This window comes from Hemiscyllium ocellatum, chromosome 45 (genome assembly GCF_020745735.1).
Source record: "Hemiscyllium ocellatum isolate sHemOce1 chromosome 45, sHemOce1.pat.X.cur, whole genome shotgun sequence".
In the NCBI taxonomy this organism is placed as follows: Eukaryota; Metazoa; Chordata; class Chondrichthyes; order Orectolobiformes; family Hemiscylliidae; genus Hemiscyllium; species Hemiscyllium ocellatum.
In genome coordinates, this window is record NC_083445.1 from 9,621,357 (window position 1) to 9,643,626 (window position 22,270).

The 22,270-nt window shown below is 41.3% G+C and overlaps 1 protein-coding gene across 1 annotated transcript in view; it reads left to right on the forward strand.

The window, feature by feature from the left end:
- The window catches only part of nfixb (nuclear factor I/Xb), a 425,963-nt gene that overhangs the window by 57,721 nt on the left and 345,972 nt on the right, over positions 1-22,270 (forward strand). The window contains exon 3 of the mRNA XM_060855041.1: positions 2,908-3,439. Coding sequence (XP_060711024.1) covers positions 2,908-3,439 — 532 coding nt within the window. The remainder of the gene's footprint in view (positions 1-2,907; positions 3,440-22,270) is intronic.

Consider the following 22,270-nt stretch of genomic DNA (forward strand, 5'->3'; position numbering starts at 1 on the left):
TTAATAAATTTATTTTAGGTATACCACACTGCTTTGTTATCAGACCATACAGGGTATATCTGCAACATAGTTTACCATTTTGAAGTTCATGTAACGCCACATTTAAAAAAAAAGCTACAACAAAAATTGTTTTGTCAAAATAAAACGGAATATTTCAAATTTGCAATTTGTTGGATGAACAAGAATAAACTTGATAAATAAACCAGGAGTATTGCGATGGGGTCAAAATGGGTTGGGGGGGGGGGGTTGCCTGAAGTATTAAATGAACTGGTTGAAATAATTGGAGTGCCTGTATTGTGACATTGGGAGCAAAGTTATTTTGGTTGTGTCCCTAAAATGTCGATGTGTCAAGAATGTTATGCCGAGAAACATAATTGTTTGTGGGAGCATAAGAATGGGAGGACAGGTGGGTAAGGGAATGTGATGGGGTAAGGGGAAACATGGAGCCCACTTGAGCTGATTCGTAAAGTTGCTTTGAAAAGTGGTCAGAGTTAATGCCGAGCCGAATTAAGAAATGGTTTGGTGGAACTGGAATATGTGGTGAGGACGGATATAAGACCCAGGTATACTGGAGCATGTGGTTTTTCTTTGTGTTGTACATACCTCGGTTGCAGAACACTAAACAATTATTTTATATGTAAATGATGTCTTGTGCCAACATAAATACAGTCAAGGCCACGCTGCGATTAAGTCCGATAAATTTAGCGCAGTGTCTGTCACGCCCGCCCCCACCCCCCCACACACACTCACACGCACATTCTGCCCATGTGTAGGTTTAATTTCAGAGTCATCTGAACCAGTTAACATATGTAAGGCTGAGGGTTTTTTAACAAAATTCACAACGATGTAGAGACACTTAGAGGTGATTAGCCATTTACACCTGCCGTGTACTTGGGGAGGGAGAAGAATAGAAAAAGCAGAAGAAAGATGGTCAGCTTTTGGCGCTGCCACTGATCTTTCAGTGGACAGTGGGACAAAGTGGTTTTCAAAGTTGGCATAGACCTTTGCGAGGCACAGTGTCCCCGAAATTCAACTCAGTTTAAAAAAAAAGCATACATGCAAACACTAAAAGCTAAAATGTGTCTACACTTTGGAAATATTATTTTCCTGGATTTGCCTTCCCTGACACTCAAAACAAAGATACCCCCATGGTGGGGAGAAAGATAGTTCAACAGTTAAGACTTTGAGGCTACTGGCCTAAGCAATAGAATTTTTCCAGAGTTAAAGCAAATTTTTTTCCTTTCAACCTTCTCAAACTCCAACTGCTTTTGGAGTGAGTTGTAGCAAAGCTAAACTTTCATACGTTTACTCGGAGAAAGAATGAGAGGAAAACATTTGGAAATACGAAGCAGGTATCAGGAGGAGAAAATAAGAGTTATCGTTTTGAGCGTACAAGACCATTTGTCAAATAGGGCTTGAAGTCAGCAGGAACTAGCTTAGTTGGTGGGATTAACATTTCTTTTAACATTGCTGTGATGGGCTGCTAAAATGAAAATGTAAGTGGTGTTGACCTACTTCTAGCCAGGACAGTGAGGCTGGCATCAGGCCCCAGGCTTGTGGCTTTAAAAAGAAGTAGGAACAAAAGTTGAGTGATAGTTTGGAGTTTTCTGAGCGAGCGGCAGCTTTTGAGAGAGGTAGTGAGTGAGATTTTCAAATGTTTTTAGATTATGAAAGCTTTCAAATTCCTGCATTTCATTCTGTGTGTTATTTTAGGGAAACTTTATTTTTATGAGCAACTGCGATAAAGTGATGGGGAAGTGTTTAAAAATCTTGGGAGCAGACCCAGCAGCAAGTGGCAGTTAATGCATGAATGTTGTAAAGTCAAGTCTGTGTGCAAAGGACTGTCAGTCACCAACTGAATTTTTATTGTTTTGTGTTCATTTGCTCCCCCTCCCCATCCACACTATGTTTATTTAGAAATAAGTAGCTCGACTTAGAAAAAGGGATTTTTGTTTTTTAGAAAAAGAATGAAATTAATTTGTTTGTTCGTTAATCTTGTGGTTCATATCAGGAGGAGCAGCTGGTTAGGGTCTAGTGGGACTGTGTGTGTTTTTAATGGTGTGTGATGCCCCCAACCTGCCATGCTACAGAGAGAGCGAAAAAAATGAAAAATTCATAAACGCTGGACTTTGCTTATTCATTGCATATGAAGCAGCCGATTTGGCAAATTGCATTCTATCTCCGACTGCACAGTCCCTCTGTAGGAGCGTCGATTGGCTGCCTGGTAGGCGTGACTTTGCCAAATAGGTGGGCCTTAAGCTGGCAAAAGCTCAAGCAAATGGTAGGGGATTGTGTGGGGAAAGAGAAAGCGAGCGAGCGAGAGTGAGAGAGAGAAAGAGAGAGAGAGAGAGAGAGAGAGAGAGAGAAAGAAAGCTGCAGTCTTCTTTGCCAGTGGTCTCATACTCGCTCCAATACAGCAGTCCTTCCCTCCACCGCCTGTTCCAAATAGGCCAGAGGAGCCCTGCTATCAGACGAACTTTTTTTTTATTTTGGCCAAGGTTTTTTGTGCATGATTAAGTCCTTTTTAAAAAATATATAAAGCCGTTTGCTGGAAGTGTCACATTTTGTGCGCGTGTGTTTGTGCGAGGCAGAGTACCCACTCACGCCGTATTGGGTACAGCCATTGAACGCAGAGCTGTCCTCAGTGTAATGAGAGTTTGAAATGGTAACTATTTTAAAAATGCCTACACAGAAGCAATGGAACTGCATTTTACGACTATGTGTGTCTGTGTGTGTGTGTGTGTGTGTGTGTGTGTGTGTGCGTTTTGCAATGCTACCGTGAATTTAAAACAAACGTAATTTATTGTTCAACTAATTTTTTCAATTGTTTTGTAATCGTATTGATTCCCATCTCTTCTTTGTCTTCTTCTCTTCCCTCAACCACCTCCTCCCTTCTCCCGCCAACAGGATGAATTTCATCCCTTTATCGAAGCACTTCTCCCTCATGTCCGTGCTTTCTCCTACACATGGTTCAACCTGCAGGCTCGCAAGCGCAAATACTTTAAGAAGCATGAGAAACGCATGTCCAAGGATGAAGAGAGGGTGGTCAAGGATGAACTCCTTGGAGAGAAGCCTGAAATCAAACAGAAGTGGGCGTCCCGGCTCTTGGCAAAACTGCGGAAAGATATCCGGCCTGAATTCCGGGAGGATTTCGTGCTGACCATCACCGGCAAGAAGGCTCCTTGCTGTGTCCTTTCTAACCCTGACCAGAAAGGCAAAATTCGGCGGATCGACTGCTTGAGGCAAGCTGACAAGGTCTGGAGGTTAGACCTGGTAATGGTCATATTGTTCAAAGGGACTCCCTTAGAAAGTACTGATGGTGAACGCCTGGTCAAATCACCTCAGTGCAGTAACCAAGGCCTGTGCGTCCAACCACACCATATTGGAGTTTCTGTAAAGGAACTTGACTTATATTTGGCCTATTTTGTACACAACCCAGGTAAGTTGCCCATTTGCTTACTTGTTTACATCCCTTGCTCTGTCTGATGGGCCCTTGGTTGCGTGCAGTCGGTTTGTAGCTTTGTTTTTGAATGGCTTGCACTTTAAATTTCCCTGTGAAGAGAGACAACATTCAAGTAACTTAAGACAAGACGGACAAATATAAAGTCATAAATTTTGTTAAAATAGATGCTTAAATTTAAGACCTATAACCAAGAGAAAAATATTGAACTATTGCCGTTTGCTTCGGACATTGAGTATTATATTTAACCCATTGTGTGGATTCTTTGACAGATCAAAACAAAATACATTTGCTTTTAATGATGCATCCCGGATATAACTTACTGTTTTGTAAAAAATTTAATCATAAAACAAATTTGTTTCTGTCAAATATTGTTTGGCATAAGGACAATTGCGAAAGAAATAATGTAAAAAAAACTTAACAAATTAAATTCAAATTGATTCCAATCAGTAGAGACATGAATCTTTAAACTGAACACAGTTGGCAGGAATCTGATTTAACCCGTTTAAGAAAAAATAATTAAAATGTTGCAGTAAAACCAATGGGAGGGTGGAGGGACTCAAAAACTATCCATATAATTAAATTAAATTTGAGTAGTTGAAGGCTTGCTAGTTTATTTTGTATCTCGATTGTGAAGTGCCAACTGTACCATCGTTTGTTTGTATCTTTAATCCAATCTGAATTCCCACACAGGACCTGCGTTTTACTTCTTCCCACCCATGCCCCCTCTCCAGCCCCTGTCTTTCTCAGAAGTTTGCCCAGCAATGCACTTTTCTGTCATTCACTGACTGCCCTCAATTTCTGCAACCGTGGCTGTGAATGCAACTGACTGGGCCAAGCTGACGTTTCCAAAATGTAGGCCGCTTAAATCAAGCCAACAACTGATTGCACATCTACGGTTGAGCCGAGAAGCCAAGCTCTCTGGGTGAATTCTATCAGGGAGGCAGTCAAACTGATATCAGGATTCAGAATTTAAAATTAAACCTCACACTCCCAAACAGAATGCAGATGTGAGTGTGGTATTACTGCGACCACAGACTACTGGGCGATTTAAAGAGTGCCATGACAGTAGAATAAGGGTAAACATTTGGTTTGCATCCCATAACAATGAGATGTACCTTGTCCAATTTTGTGCTGCATCTCATCTCTAACACGAGATGAATTCTTACTGTTGTGTCTCATGTCACTTCATTACGAGGGTGCATGTACAAATTTACGCCATTGGGTATGTGTTGCAACTTATAATCGGTGCTGGGAATTTAAAAGTAGCACCATATATTTACGCAGACATTTGCATGTGAAAATGCAAGAATAATTTAGCTCTCCTAACAACTGGCAAAATCCTGTAAGCCCATTTAAAAATGTCAAATATGATCTCATTTTATTTAGTTACACATTGTGACACCTCTTTGAACTGGGGAGCTGTCTTAAAATTTGTGAAGTTCTGAACTTTACGTATTTGACCACCTTATTGAATGCATGTTGTCTTAAGTTGGTGCAAGTATTCTTTTGGATCTGAGAACTTAGCTACGTATTACAGACGGGAAAGTTTTTGTTTTGGGCAGTGTTGGAGGTTGTTGATATGCATGAGAATTGAATAGGGAGACTTTGGATTTATTTGGGAAGCCTTGGTAAGTAATCCATGATTCTCCCACTAAAGATCAGTGCCCCGTTGACTTAATCTAGCAACAGAAATGGAATAGCTGTACCCGGGCTCGAACACAATTGTCGTGTTGAAATAAGACAATGCCAAGTCCGACCTGACAGTGCAATGTGGGCACAGCTAAAATGCCACCTTCATTTTCAAAGAGAAAATTCTCACTTACCTCCCCCCACCATCCCCTCATTTGCACAGGTTGTAAATATTTGAAATGTACGATATTGGTAACCAGGTTAATGTGATAACTGGGATCATGTTTTACATAAGTAAATGACTTGATCCTCAGACTTCGACTGTAAAGGTTGGTATGCAAGAGTCATTCAGAGGGAAAGAAACATGTGTCTTGTGCTTTTTGTGAAAAGGAGTTGACGGAGAAGATACAACACATGCTCTATTTTCTTTCTGTTCATCTCTACTTCACTGCCATTCAGCCAGGCTGTAGACAGTCTGCAACTCATATCAGCATTAGATAAAATTTGATGAGCAAAAAGTATAAAATGGTCCCATTTTATTTGCATGCACCTTGGCATGACTGAACTGACAAGAATTTTCTGTTGAGATTGCATCCTGTCTTATTGAGATTCTCTTGTTCAAAAATAAGGTTTGATATTTTGAGTTTGATATTTTTGCGAGGCAATATTCAAACCAATTTTGCAAGCTATATTTTACTTGTTAACATATTTGAAAATGCCAAACCATTTAAGTTTTGAAACAGATAATATATTGACATTGAGTAACATTTTAATTCCCGTCATATGAAAAGATTCAGAATATTTCATAAAAAATTACTTGATTTTGGAGGTGCATCAATTTCTACATTTATTCTGTATAAATGTATGCATCTGAGACTTCGGCAATCTGAATTATGAATGCCTGTCACAATATAATGTCTAAGATATTGAGTTTATGTGCCTGCAAAGCAAATCGCTAGTTCGTTCGGTCCCGCCATTTTCACTTCACTGGAGCTGTTGCTAAAATGGCGTGACTGGGCATTATTCTCCAATTGGAGTGATAAGAAGTAGCAATAGCTCTCTAAAGCTTGTGGCAATACTGGAGAAAGAAAAGTAGAATCCAAGTCCAATGTTTCTGGTTTCTTTTTAACACCCTCCCTTTGGAAACTCAGGCGACATGCAGTAGGACTGGAATGTCATCCTGCAGCTGGATTTGTTAGTGCTGATTTTGTTTCCACAGACAGAGTGGGAAGGAGGTTATCCCTGCACCCCATCAGTGGTGGTATTATTGCATTTACTCCTGCACCCCTCAGGCTTTGACCTGCCATCTATTTAACTCCCTGCCTGCCACCACCACCACTCCCAATACCATCTCCACCCCCTCCCCCATCCCCCCCCACCCCCACTCCCATCCCAACCCCCCTCCCCCGGCAACTGAATCTCTTCAGCTTTGGCAGCAGTCTGTACCCGTGACCTTGGCCCTATTGCCGGCTTTCCCAATTGGCTAGGGTAATAAATGGAATATTAACGAAGAGCTGGTTCATCAGCTTTTCTGTCATTACAGATTTCGACATGTAGCACAGTCAGGTGAGCATTTAAACAGGAACAAGTACTCATGCACACAAGAAAAACATAGTTATCCAGTACCTCAAGCCTCTGAAAAATCTCAATGCACTTTGTATTACTTGAAAAGCAAATTGTTAGGCAGGCAGAAAGAAGAAAACATGCCTTTTACATTCAAGGGCAATGCGAGGAGGTCAGCCATTTACAAAAGTCAAGAATAAGAGACAAAGCTTACATATTGAATCACCTACAACATTTACAGCGTTGATCAGATAAACGTATCAATTAGGAACAAGAGTGGATCACATGGACTCTTTCTGAGCACCTTTATTTACATTGGGGTGAGAAATGAACACCTTACCAAGAGAGTCAGACCTGTTGAAGAGTTAAACAGAGAAATTTGGACTGCTAGACAATGTCACTGTACCTACAAATCTTAAAATATTTGTGTCAGTCATTGAAGACTTGTTAGTTTTTGGGCCACTGTCTTATGCCCAATGATCAAACTTAGGGCAAGCAAGATACAGAACTAGCTACCTTTGGTAAATCCTTTGCACCTCCCTCCCTGACATTTGACACCAGCCATTCCTTCCCCAAAATAAAGTTTCCTTGACTTAAACAACTTCTTTTTGTCCAGAATTAAGTTTGGAGTAAAACTGATTATTAAAAATTGGAATGAACAACTGTCAGAGCTGAAGGAGGACTGAAGAAACACCAGTCAGTCCTTCTCTGAATTGCACCCCTCTTATCCACTTTTCTTGCTGGTGGATTGCTTGCTATCACTCTGTACCTGCTCTCAGTATATTAATATCATCAGTGAACACTGACTGACATGGCAGTTCTGATTCCTCAAGTCTTGTAATTCTGAAATCCTCTTGCCTGAGGGACTCATTGGCAAAACCCAGGTTGCAAGATCTGTTCACTGTCCACAAATAGTCAAAAATCTCATAATTAAATACACTAAGAGCTAAAAGATTTTCTTATTTATTTACATATTTATTTCCCACTCACTTCTTATTCATGGTTTCTACTTTTTAAAATATATGTAAAACACTAATGTATATATTTATAGTGTCTTTCTATTGATAAATAAATGTATTACATATGTTTAGAGTATAACATATTTAGCTTCGCTGCTAAATGAAAAAAATCATATGTATTTTGTGGTGTAAAATCATATATGTTCCTAGATCAATTTTGCTTTGGATTTACTGGCACTTTAGGTGGTCATGTTGCAAGACATTCACTTAACGTTTGGATGTCAGTCAAGGTGTCGTTCGTCTTGGCTATGGGGCCAAGTGTCCCTTGGCTGCACTCATTGTTGTCACAACCAAGGTGTTGAGTTCAGGGAAGTTCTGAGGAGAGATTTGATGGATCTGAAACCAGTCTGCCCTTACCACCTGGGGCTAACGGTGTCCACGTCAGCTGCTTAAAGCACTGTGTCGTGGGCTTCAACTCCCAAGACAAGCAGTAGGGGGCATCACAGATCACTTCATCATTCCAAAGTCACACAAGGGGAAAGTGAAAGGGGTTCAAGTTACTATGCACCCTCCATGAGTGTGAGTTGGCTTAGCTCTGTCATGCCCTTCTAGGAAATACTTTGAATCAGATTATGTTGTGAGACATTTTCAGTGCAGGTAGGACTTGAACCTGGATCTGCTGACCCAGAGGCAGGGTCATTACCATTGCACCACAACAGCCCCATGTCTGCCTGTAAAATTGCCTGTTTGACTTTTCCTTGCCAGAACTATGGTGTGTTGGTTTGAGCAAAGTGTCACTGGGTGGATGGTGTCCATACAATTGTACTTCAAGATGATTAAGTTCCACTGGTTTGGAAGTAGGAATGTGCTGAGGGGTTGAAGAGGAGAGAAATGTTCTGGGACTTAAAAGCCATAAGTAATCCAAATTGGCACTGGTTACATGGTTGTCTTTAAGCTAGTTCATCTTCCCATGATGGGATTTCAGCTCTTGTCCCTTGACTGATGCCTCCTTAGCCTGACTCAGGATTATTAGTTCAGTGATATTATCACGACAAAGTGGCTTCAGTGCCAACCTTTGGATCATTTGGCAGAACTGACATTGTATGTTTCCCTGCATGGTTGTAAATGAAGACGTCTTTGGGACCAAATGGGAATTCCACTCCAAAATGCTGGGCACTTTTTTCAGGGTCCTGCTTGGGATTTTGCAGGTTCCCTGTTCATTGATTCAGTTTAAGAGGATATTGGTCTTTCTTAAAAATGAAACCAGCTTCACTTAGTTCCCTCCATGTGCTTGCAAGGAAGCATTCACATTTATATAAACAGAGTAAACACAGGAAGGATGTTCCCGTTGACTGGTGAGTCCAGAACCAGGGGTTACTGTTTAAGGGTGCGGGTAGGCCATTTAGGACTGATTTGAAAACTTCCTTCACTCAGAGGGTGGTGAGCGTATGGAATTCCCTGCCATAGAAAACAGTCAAGGCCAAAACATTGAATATTTTTATGATGGTGTTAGATGTAGTTCTTAGGACTAAAGTAATCAAAGTGTATTGGGGGAGAAAGCGGGAACAGGGTCCTGAGTTGGATGGTTAACCATGATCATATTGAATGGCAGAGCAAGCTTGAAGGCTGAATGGCTCTTTCTCCTGTTTTCTATTCTCTATGTTATATCAGGCCCCACTCCCGACATTCAACTCCCTTGGAGGACTTTGCACAATAGGATTTATTGGGTAATTATCAAATGAGCAATCCCAGGTTTTAGACTTGCTTTTGGGATGATTGTTTTTGAAGATTGTGGGAGAACCTCTCTCCTTTCACTTGGCCATCACTCAAGCCTTCCTGGATAGCACAGGCAGGACTTCTCACATCAATGTTTGGTAGGGTTGGGGAAGTCAACCTCTAACAATGCAGCACTCACACCCCCATCACCATCACTTCTCCCATTCCCTCCCATCTGGGCTGGGAGCTGACAGCCATAACCAATCTGGCCAAACTGATCCAAGCCGGCTCTCAGTAATACAGGGAGGCAGAGAGGGGAGGAAGCTCTGATCTTTGCCAATTCACGTTGTTGCTGTTCCACCGAGATCAAAAATTGACATCCAAGTTTGCTGGGCAACAATATGGGCAAAACCAGGCATCTGTTGAACTGCCTGCTGGTTGCCCTACTTTGCAAACTGGGCATTGCAGAAAGAATGCAAGCTATCCCATTCAGAGAAATGATGAGAATCCGCTGCAGCGTTGATGCCCTGCCACTAGATGCCTCCAGTAGCTTTGTGGCAATTGGGAAGGGCTGAATCAGAACGATCTGGGAATCAATGATTATTATCCCTCGTTACTGCTTGACGCCGATTTTGGACTTTGACTGACACATGCCCTTCAGGCAACCCCATTGGAAAATACCTCATCTGCTGAACCATTTTGGTAGCCTGCTGTGCCCAGTTTGCCAATGGCATTTACCCACAGGGTATCAGCAAGGTTACTGCAGGCAGACAGCCCCTGTAGTAGCAAAGCATTGTTGCTTTTAAAAATAGAGTACTCCTGAAATGGATCTCTCCTTATCTAGAAAGTGAGGTCGGGGTGAAATATGGGAGGACTAAATATTGAAAAAATATAGTTTTAGAATGTAGAGCTTCGGGCAAGAGAAAACACTGCAGCTCCTCAGATCCTGAAGTAAGAGGTCTGTGTCCAACTATTGTAAGCAGTCCACAGAAACAAGATTCCCTATATCTAACCATTAACATATTGTACGAACTGGTGCATAATGCAGTCTGTACAATCTACGAGGGACATTGAATGTCTCCACATTGTACTGATGGTTTGATCACTTTGGACATTAGATTGACCACCGCCTGAGTCCCATTCTGCTGTTCAAGTAGAGTGTAATTATTCGTGGCTCTTGTTAGTGTCCCTAGTACTGAACCAAGACACCATGGTTCAAGTCCTACCTACTCCAGAAGTGTGTAATAACATCTCTGAACAGGTTAATTAGAAAACTAGATGATGTAAAATAAAAAAAAAATCTATCCACTTGGTCCGTGAACCTCTACATTGGTCTGAAGCCTGATAAATTGCTCAAATGCAATGGAATGTGGCTCTGCAATATATTCCTCCCCCCACCACATTAAACTGCTCAGCACAGTAATTGGGTTATTTCACTGGATTATTGCATTTTATATTCCAAATAACCAGCCAGATCAAGTTTTTCATGTCATAAAGTGCAACCCCTTCTTCCGGTTTCTTCTCTTTCCCCATTTGCAATCCTTGATTCCCACCCCCCAAAAAAACTGGAATATTTTTGCTTAATATGCTATTCAGCCAATTTCCCCTTTAAAATAAAACTCTGGAAAACCCCAATGTTTTGAGAGTACCAATAAGTTGAGCATGTGTAAAGAAAGGCAGGAAGCGCCCACAAACCTATTACTCCATCTTCATATAATACAGGTATAACAGAAAATTAGCCTCTCTTTCCTTTCAATCCTACCTTTCCTCACCAGGACTAATACTAAGTGTCCATTGCAGTTGAGATGGGAAAGATCAGAAACTAGAATAGACCGAATCTCAGAATTGTGTGACACTGTGAAAGGGAAGTTTTGGAAAATCTCGCTCTCCATCACATATTCTGTTAGTCGTGTCTATAGAAGCGACTGGTGCTGCATTTGGCTGCAATGGGCAATTTTATTTAAAATAAAATAGAGTTCAAGCACATGCTTTGAAATACAATGTAATTGCCTTGACTAAGAATAGCAGGTGGAAGCTAAAGGCTAAATGGACAGAGCCAGGGAATAAAAAGAATTGGGGTGGGGGAAAAGATGTGTCAAGAAGGTGTAGGGAAGCAACAGCAATGGATTTTAAGAAAAAAAAGTTATCAAAAGGGAGCATTATACAGATGTAAGGAATTTTTTCTTTTGTTCATTTGTGGGATGTGGGCGCCTCTGCTGAGCCACATTTAATGCCTGTCTCGAGTTGACCTTGAGAAGTTGCCTTATTGAACGGCTGTAGGTTTTCAGTGACTCTTCTCTGTCCTGCTTCAAGCCGATAGAATCTCACCTTTGATCTTGGGAGAGGGCCCTTCGGGTAGAAAAAAGTGGCACCAACATTTTCATTGTAAATCTTCAATCTTCTCCTACTCTTCAATTCATGGGCAGGCCAATCCTTTGTGGCAAAAAAAAGTAGTAATCAAAGCTGTACATTTGCTCATGGATATATCCCTGTGAATATATTGCCACTGCTGGAATGGTGGATATAAATGTGATGTCACAAAAGGAAATAATTTGTATTAATATAGCATCTTTAATGCAATGGAATGCCCCAAAACAGATCATACTAAACTCTGTGACCCATAGAAGGGGGTATTAGGAAAAGAATGTCAGTCAAAGAAACAGTACCAGAGAGTGTTTTTGAAAAGAAAAGAGGAAGTGAGGCAGATAGATTTAGAAGGGGAGTTCTAGTCTCCTGAGGAGTTGTTGGCATTGTGATTTTATGGAGCTTCCTGGATGGACCAGAACTTATTTCTCAATCTAGAGCTACCTGTACATTCATAGGAACATAAATAATAGAGCAAGTAAAAGACTTACAGTTACATTATAACTTAGTCACACCTCAGTAATATTTTAATACGTTTCGCCTGTAATGAATGGTACTGGGATGCAGTGGTTGAGGTTATTCAGACAGGCACATGAGCTAGGATCTCACAAAGATCAATGAGAAAAGTGAATACTTTATCTGTGCCTTATGATTTGGATTGAGAGAGGAAGGGGAGAATGATGTTGGAAAAAATCTGTGGCATCCTTTCAATGCTGAAGCCCATGAGCCATTGGAATTGATCCTTGGGACTTTGGATTTAGGCTCTGATGTTAATCTGGGTGTCAAGTCCTGCTTCAGTGCGTGAGTGTCAGGGAATGGGGCTTAGACCATGTTGCTTTCACCTTCTCCCTGAGAACATTTGAGTGGCCAAACTGGGAAGGATGAGCAGTTTGCTTTTGGCTTGCGGTTGAGGAGATATGACAGGTGTTCCCATCTGTCTCCAAAACAATAGTTTCACTCTCCAACATATAATGTGAACAGCATGGAGCGGTGAAGAACAAAAGAGAGAACATTTGCGAACTTTTTTTCAGGTCCACTCGATGACACTTACAAAAGACAGATGTTGAATGCTTGTTCTCTGGGGCCCACACATTGCTGCAATATTGTGTAATGTGCAGAATTAGAATTGATTAAACTCCCAGAGATCAATTGGCTGCAGCACAGAAAGAGGCCATTCAGGCCATAATGTCTCTGCTCACTCTCCGAAGGAGCAATTCACCCATGCCACTCCCTGACCTTCCTGCACACTCTTCCTTTTAAATACTGAACCAATTCCTTCTTTGGCAGTGCATTCCAGATCCTAACCACTCACTGTGAAAAATCTTTTCTTCAATTTACTATTGTTTCTTTTACATATCGTCTTAAGCCTGTGCCCTCTCAATCTTGTCCTTCCACCAAAAAGAGCATGTTTCTCCTTATCTATGCTTTGCCCAAACCCCTTGTGAATTTGACCACCTCGACCAAATCTCATCTCAACTTTCCCTTTTCCAAGGAAAACAAGTAAACTTCTCCGATTTATCTACATAGATGAAGTTCCTCTCATTGTCAGAAGCAATCTCTCAACCTTTTAAGCATTGGATGAATGTCTTTCACATATCTCTGAAACTATGGTGCCCAGAACTGGAAACAGTACTGTAGTTGAGGCTGAATCAGTGTTTTATTACTAGTTTAGGAAAACCTTTTTGCTTTTGCCTCTATTAATAAAGGCTAGAATACTGTACGTTTTATTAGCCATTCTCTCAACCTGTCATTGAGTCTTAGAGTCATACAAAACCATTCAGCCACCTTCAATGATGTAAGCACATACACACCCAGATCCCTGTGCTACTTCAACCCCTTTAGAAGTTTAAAATTCTTTGATAGCAAATAAAAAAAGCAGCTAAATGAAAGCTGAAAAAGGGATGAACCTTTCAGTTTTTGGGTCAGAATACAATGAAACAGCCTGGTTTGGTAATTTGCCAAGTGAAAGATTTTACACATGATTCCACATCATCATACACTGTGACCAAATGCTTTTGCGTGACTTAGTGATAGGAAAAATATTATTAAATTGAAGAGAGTGCAGAGCAGATTTACAAGGATGTTAGCAGAACTGGAGGGTATGAGTTCTAAGGAGAGGCTGGATAGGTTGGGACTTCTTTCACTGGAGAGTATGAGTTGAGGGATGACTTTATAGAGGTTTATAAAATCATGAGGGGTATAGATAAAGTGAATAGCAAAGGTCTTTTCCCTAGGGTAGGGGTATTCAAAACTAGAGAGCATAATTTTAAGGTGAGAGGAGGAAGATTTAAAAGGAACTTGATGGGCCTTTTCACACAGAGCTGCAGAGAAAAGTGCAGTTATCACATTTAAAAGATATCTGGATGGGTACCCGAGTAGGAAAAATTTAGAGGGATATGGGCCAAACACAGGCAAATGGGATTGGTTTAGTTTGAGAAACTTGGTTGGCATGGATGAGTTGGACCGAAGGGTCTGTTTCCACACTGTATGACTCTATGACTCTATACCGGGACTCCGAAAGTTAAATTAAAAGACAGGGTTACACAAATTAAGGTTATATTTACTGACATTTGGAAGGTTGAGGGAGGGGAAAATCTAATCAAAGTTTATACAAAACTGATCAGTTAGATAGAGAGGAACTCATTGTGCTAACTGGAGAATCTAAGACTGGGGAATGTAGACTAAAATTTAGTGCCTCACCTTTTTCATTCAGAAGAATGGTTGAGGTTTCTCTGGATGCTTGGCCAATTATGCATTTAAAATCTGAGATTTATAGAAGTTTGTTAGCAGATGGTATTAAAAGATATAGAGAAAATAGGTCGCCAACTGTCCATATCCATAAATAATTGAGAAAAACATTAAAAGGCACAGGGGGCTGAATGGCCTACTCTTGCTCCCATATTCCTGGAACATTGTATTCTCAATCTTATCACCTTGTTTTTAATTTCGGTCTGGCATCACGGAATAAAGGTTCCTCCATTTTCTTGGTTTCAACCAGAGATTTTGCTTGTACGAAACATGATATAACTGCACTAATCTTAACTTTTCAGAGGTAGCACAGCCCATGGAGGGTTGGGAAATGGGAGCACACATTTAGAGGGGACACTGTCCTGAGATTGAGCATGAGATATGATGTTAGGATGAGATGAGAAGGGTTCTTAGCTGTCTGTTGAGCCTGCACTCTGTCTGATCTGGAAGCTCTTGATAGTGACGTTAGGTCCATCAGTGGAAAAGTGCTGAATACTTCAGAGTTGACACTCCTCATCTTTTAATGAGCCATAAAAATATTAATTTGGGAAAGGAAAGAAAAGATAACAATTGCATATCTGTTTGGGGAGTTCAATTATATAAGTACTTAATAAGCACTACATGGCCTTAATTATGCTAATTAGGATAGAGTTGCTCACTGATTTCCACATATGATGAAGTAATTAGATACTTGTTCATGAGCCAAAGTCAACTATAAAACTCTTAAGTTGTTCTTGGATTCAGTCATGTTGGGGCCAGTGAAAGAGTTTGAGCCCATTAGAGTAATGGACGAGCTGATTTTTATTACAGACTGCCATACTGAACTGGACTCTTGCTAGCAGTTGGTCATTTTTGATCATTTCTTCATATTGGCCACATGGACCACTCTTTCTTTAAGCCATTGATGGTACCCCTGAGGAGGCATTGGTCTGCATAATGCTTCACAAATCCTGCATACCCCTACACTGAGCATGTAACGTATTGCTCTTTGCCTCAAAATGTTTCATGGCAAGTTTCTGGAAGACTCTAGATTTTAGATGAGGGGTTTCAAAAGATTAGAAGGGATGCAATGGTTTCAACAAGGTGGAAGGCCACTAATCATACCCTCCAGTTCTGCTAACATCCTTGTAAGATAGTTGGCGAAAGAACCAGAAGGGCAGATGTGAAATGCATGGTGAGTCATTATAATCCCAATTATATGGCTTGAACATTCAAGGAGAATTCAATACATAATTAGGGGTTGGGACTGTGATTTTGCAGAGTTATGGGAAATGAGCAGGATATTGGATTTTGTTGAGTAGGTCATCCAAAGAGCCGGAAGAGGCTTAATGGGCCAAAAGCCTCCTTCTGTTGTTGCTTGGACTGACAATGCCGAGTTAATTGTTCATTTAAGTGACTGGTCGATAATTAGCCCAAAGGTTTTCATTCTCTTTTTTCCAATTATGCTCATGCAAATGCTCCTCTTCCTTTGCATCACAAGTAGCAATAGCTGGAGAATCTGATGGTGAGGTGGTCACAGGCATGTTCAAGAATATGCTGAACTTCAAAAATTACAAATTTTGAAATAGTTTATTGTAAATAGTTGTGTTCATTTGAAATTTGGCATTCTTGCGAATTGTCCTGATGAGTGCAAGACAAAAATATTCGATAAAATGTCTCTCTTTTCAGCAAGATTCCTTTCCATTTGCAAACCAAAACGAATAGTTAAAGACCAATGGAGTATGACAATATTAAGACGTAAATTGTCAATGAAATAAATAATGTCCGAGCTATCAGACATTAGCAAACCTTGATTAAAACATTCCAAAGAGTGTAGAATTAGCAAGGAGTGAAACGTCACACAGAGTTCCCCTATTATGAGGTACTGGGGAAGCAAAGGACTGAATGATGGGTCTTTAGTTCACTCTTACTTTCCATGAATCAAAACACACATTGGCAGGATCCATCAAGATGAGGATTCTTCTGCTGTAAAGTTGGGGTACAGATCAAACTCAGAATGTAGGTTCCCAACAACCAATAGAGTTTTCAATCTCACAAAAGCATTTCCTACTTGTCTTTGCATAGCATAACATTTTCCTTTCCCTTATTGGTAATCCTTGAGAATTCTCACAGCAAGGGTGCCAAATCCATTCTCCCTGTCACGAATATTTTTTTACTGAGGGCAACTTGTCCAACAGGAATTGGATTGATATGGTTCAAACTCATCTTGCCTAAAGTACCTACAGCAGTGGGAAGCAAGTTCCAGCTTAGTGGATTTGGCTGCATTCTAACTTGTGCCCTCAGGGTTAACTCAGCCCTTCCCACCATTTTTTAAGCAATGAGTGGACATCATTTTTAGAAACAATATAGTGACCAGCTTGGCTTGAGTGGTAATCATGTGCAATCACATGGGTAACTGCTTTTATAGGTACAATTTGTTTGCATCCATGTAAAGGTTTATAACTAAACATGATAAGACCATAAGATATAGGATCAGAAGTTAGGATATTCAGCTCATCAAATCAGTTCTGCCATTCAATCACAGCGGGTAAGTTTCTCAACCCTACAATCTTTGATCCCCTTGACAATCAAAAGCCAATCTATCTCAGTCTTAAATGCACTCAATGACCAGGCCTCCATAGCCTTCTGTGGCATTGAATTTGATAGATTCACCACCTTCTGGCTGAAGTAGTTTCTTTGTACTGCCGTTCTAAAATGTCTTCCCTTTACTCTAAGGCTATGCTCTTGGGTCCTAGTCTCCCTTACCAATGGGAAAATCTTTCCAACATCCACTCTGTCTAGGCTATTCAGTATTTTGTAACTTTCAGTTAGGTTCCCCGCATCCTTTAAAACTCCGGAGACCTCAGATGTTCGTCATATGCTAAGTTGCTCATTCCTGGAACCATTCTCGTGAACCTCCTCTGAACACGCTCCAGGGTCAGTACATCCCTCCTGAGATATGGGGCTCAAATTACACACAATACTCCAAATGTGGTCTGACCAGAGCTTTATAGAAGCTCAGAAGTACACCTCTGCTTTTATATTCAAGCGCTCTCAAAATAAATACCATTATTGCATTTCCCTTCCTAACTACTGACTCAATCTGCAAATTTACCTTGAGGAAATCCTGGACTAGAATTCCCAAGTCTCTTTGCGCTTCAGACTACTGAATTTTCACCCCATTTAGAAAATAGTCCATGCCTGTATTCTTCCTACCAAAGTGCATGACCTCACATTTTCCTTCATTGTACTCCATCTGCCATTCCTTTGTGCATTCTCCTAATCTGTCCAAATCTTCCTGTAGCCTCCCCCCCTCCCCATGCTACCTGTCTCTTTATCTATCTTTGCATCATCTGCAAACGTAGCCAGTGTGTCCTCAGGTCCTTCATCTAGATCGTTACTATAGAAAATGTAAAGTTGTGGTCCCAACACTGAGCCCTGTGGAACACCACTTGTCAACGGCCATCCTGAGAAGGATCCTTTTATCTTCATTCTCTGCTTTCTGCCAGACACTCAATCTTCTACCAATGCTAGCACCTTGCTTCTGATACCATGGGCCCTTATCTTACTCAGCAGCCTCCTGTGTGCCACCTTGTTAAAAGGCCTTCTTGAAGCCCAGATAGATGACATCCATTGGTTCCCCTTGATCTAACATGCTCATTACTTCCTAAAGAATTCTAACCGATTTGTCAGGCATGACCTCTCCTTGATGTAACCTTGTTATATAGGATTGGGGCTATTCTATATTGAAGAACTGGCTAGATACCATATACATTGTGCATGTACATATGTTGCAACCATTTATGCATGCGTGTTTTATTGTGCACATATGTATGTGCACGTATGTATTTGTATGTGCGTCTGTGGTGTATGTTTGTGTGTGTGTGTATGCACGTGTACATGTATGTGTGTCTCTGAATATGTGTGCTTGTGCATCCATGTTGTGTACACATGTATGTATGTGTGCATGTGTTGGTTTGTGCACTGTATGTGTGCATGCATGCATATATCCGTGGTGTACATTGTGTGTATGGTGAATGCACGTGTGTTTGTATTTATGTGTGCTGTGTGAGCTTGTGTGTGTATATGGTGTGCATGTATGTATGTGTGTGTGTGTGTGTGTGTGTGTGTTGGCACCTCGCTTCCCTGCAATTATTGTTAAATTTGTGATTATTTGCAGTCTTTCCTGTGCTTCATATTGTCCTCTACTACTTGTAGTTGTGCTGGTGGACAAGTTGCCAGAGGTTACAGGTCCTGTCATGACCCTGTAATGAAAGCAATTTCAATAAAACTGTGATTTGGGACCAGGACCTAGGTTGCCAGAAACAATGAACAACTTCACTGAGAAACGAGTTGTATTTATAAAGCCCCTTCTGACAACCTCAGCGCATTCCCAAAATGTTCCACAACCAATGAAGTACTTTCTGAAATGTTGTTATTGTGGGAAACACAGTGGTCAATGTGTACATAGCAAGCTCCCACAGAAGCAATTTGATAATGACCAGATGATCTCTAACTGTGCTCACCAGGTAGGAACATCAGACCTGCTTTGTCAACCTGACTTTGAGCCTCTTTGCATATGGTGATAGGATATGCAATGTTAGGGTGTCTAAAATTGTTCACAGTTGCATGAGGATGTTTTGAGGAGTGGTATTGGGAATGAAGCAAATGTGCCTCAGGTCTCTGAACAGTTTAGCTCAAATCTTGCCCACTTTGGCCTCTGTCTTATTGCTCATCTTCCCAGCAAGTTTGGCAATCGGGTTAAAAAGACAGTGGGCAGTAACATTGTATGAAGGAAGGATGGCACCATCTTGCAGACTGTATTCTTGACCGACATGGGGTGAGGGATGGATGGAGGGAAGAAGAAATTGAGACTCCAATTTGTTTTTAGTTTAGATTTCTGCTTTTTACACAAGTATGTTCATGTGGCAAGAGAATTGAGGTCCCCATTGAACTGTCCCTCAACAGCAGTCGGTACCTTCAAGAGAAGAGGGTGGAAGAAGGTGACTTGTTTGAACAGGCGTGCCAAGGAACACAAAGTGAAATGGAATGATAACATTAACATTTGTGCTCACATTTTGTGAAAGGTATTTCTCAGAGTGAGATGAGAATTGCAATGATATGGCTGGCTTTGCGATGTCGAACTCACAGGACTCATGATTATTGATGGAATTCAGCTTGTCCTCATGGAAATGAATTATCAGCTTGGTTAGCTAAGTAAACATGCATCCTGGGTGGTTGGAAGGAATGGTAACAGGGTGAGATTGGGCTAGTGTGGTAGGTAAAGGAAGCTGGGATCGGGTATGTCTCTGCGGTGGAGAGTTAGTACAGGCTGTGTTGGCACTGGGAGAGGTGGGTAACTGAGCCAGGCTGCACTAGCGTACTTGAAATTCTTGCAAACCAAGTTGGTAAAGGAATAATTTATACCCAGTGAAGGAATATACAGATACATTCAAGAAGGAGGTAAAGTTTTGACTTTAAATGCATCGAGGGACACAGGGAGAAAGAGGGAATATAGCATCGAGATAGATGATCAGCCACAATCATACTGAATAGTTTGGCAGGCTAGAAGGGCTGAATGGCCTATTGCCAAGTTCTATGTTTATGAATGATATGTGACCAAAATGCCTGGGAGGAGTTATCGTTTGTGGTAGAACTAGTGTATAATGCGTGCATTGTCAAGGACCTTTTAGCCTGGGCACAAATCAGAATTGTGATCATATTCTGAGCCATCAAATGGGTCCATTTTGAACCAATGAAGAAACCTCATTGGGTCGGGAGATGGAGGTGGGGTGGGGGGTGGGGGAAGTGGTTGGGTGGGGGGGAGGGGGGAGCAGTCTCAGATGGACCACTTTCTGATTGGGAGCAGAGACGCACGCCCCCTTCTTTTTGACATTGTTGTTGCCCTGGAAACCCCAATCCACATTGGACAGTGGTGAAGAAAGGCCAAGGGGGGAGATTCAACATCTGTCAGCAATTTACCAAAATGACAGAATGGGTTTTAAAATATTTCCATATTTTTACACGTTTTGAACTGTTTATGTACTGAAAAGAAAACCCACCAAAGCCAAACAAAAAAAAAGATACTGAATGAAAAGGGTTCTTTGATAGCGTGGAACGTTCCTGCAGGAATATGAACTCTGTGTAAAGTCTTGTTTTGCTGATGTGGAAATGTTTTCTTAACCCTGAGTGGTTTATCGACACTGGCTGGACCCCAGTGCGGGCTACACCCTCAGAGTACACTCGAGCCTGTGTTTCTCTGTGCAGCCTCTGTGACTGCACTTTCTGGGGCTCTCAGCTTTCCCATTTTTCCATCGAGTGTTTTGACTCTGCAGTGTGGAGGTGGTCTCAAACTGTGACACCCACTCCTCCCCTCCCACCCACAACCTCAACCTTGTGTAACCCATGTGAACAGCAGCTAGACCAATCAGTTGCCTTCTGGATGAGTTAGGAGTAAGACGTAGGAGCCAGAGTGGACTGTTCGGGTCCTGCTATCCAACAAATTGTGGCTCATCTTTTGCAATTCCCCACCCTCCCCAATCTATTTTACTGCACTATCACCATGCCCCTTAATTTCTTTCAACTTCAAACTCCTGTTGGCAGGAATATTTAGGAGTCTCCTCAGGATCAGACTGGAAACTCCAAGACAAACTAAGTGATACCCAAAACTTGGAAACATAGAAAGTAAGAACAGGAGTAGGCCATTTGACCTTCAAGCTTGCTCCGCCATCCAATTTGATCATGCTGACTGTCAAGCTCAATATCCCAATCCCGGTCTCCCACTTTATCCCTTTAGCTACAAGAGCTATTTCTATCTCTTTCATGAAAACACAATGCTTTAGCCTCAACCCCTTTCTATGGTCATGAATTCCACAGGCTCACCACTCTTTGGATAAATAAATTTCTCCTTATGTCAGTCCTAAAAGCTATACTCCTTGTCCTTAAACTGTGACCTCTGCTTCTGTCTCCCCCCAAGGAGGGAACATCCTTCCTGCATTTAACCTACCTAGTCCTGTTAGGATTTTATCGGTTTCTATGAGATTCGACCTTCTAAATTCCATCTTCTCAATTCCACTGAATACAGTTGTAACCTACTCAATCTCGACTCAACTATTGGTCAGGAATCCCAAGAATCAATTTTGGTAAACCTTTGCTGCACTCCCTGTTTCCTCAGATAAGGAGACCAAAACTGTGTACAATACACCAGGTATGGCCTCATCAATGTACTGTATAACTGCAGCTGAAAATGTGTTGCTGGTTAAAGCACAGCAGGTCAGGCAGCATGCAACGAACAGGAAATTCGACGTTTCGGGCCAGAGCCCTTCATCAGGAAACTGTATAACTGCAGCAAGACATCCTTGTTCATGTATTCAGATTCTCATCATCAAGAGCAATCATAGGACCATGATAAGAAATTGTGTTTGTTTAAAATGAATTATTTCATTCCTCTTGTTTTTTTAAAAAATGTGTGAAGTCAAAAGAAATTGTTGACTGATGGTGGAACAATCTAATCGGACAATTAAGAGTCTATTGACTTTCTAATTGGCTGTGAGTGATGAAAGGCCAGTGATCGGAGTGTGCGAGGTGGAGGGGGGGAAGGCGGCAGGGTTGTAATCAAGAAATGAAGTAATGTGACAGAACCTCCAGAATACTGATTGACATTCCAGAGTTGGCGATCTTAGTTTGATCCGCAAAATTGAACTAATCTATCATGTCAAGGTAGCATCAGGTAGATAGTTCAGAGGAGATTCATACCTGGAATAAGTGCGTTGTACCTAATGTATTTTTCTCCTGAACTGTGTGGCTGCTACTGGGGGCACTGTTTGAGATCATTTCTAACCAAGGAAAT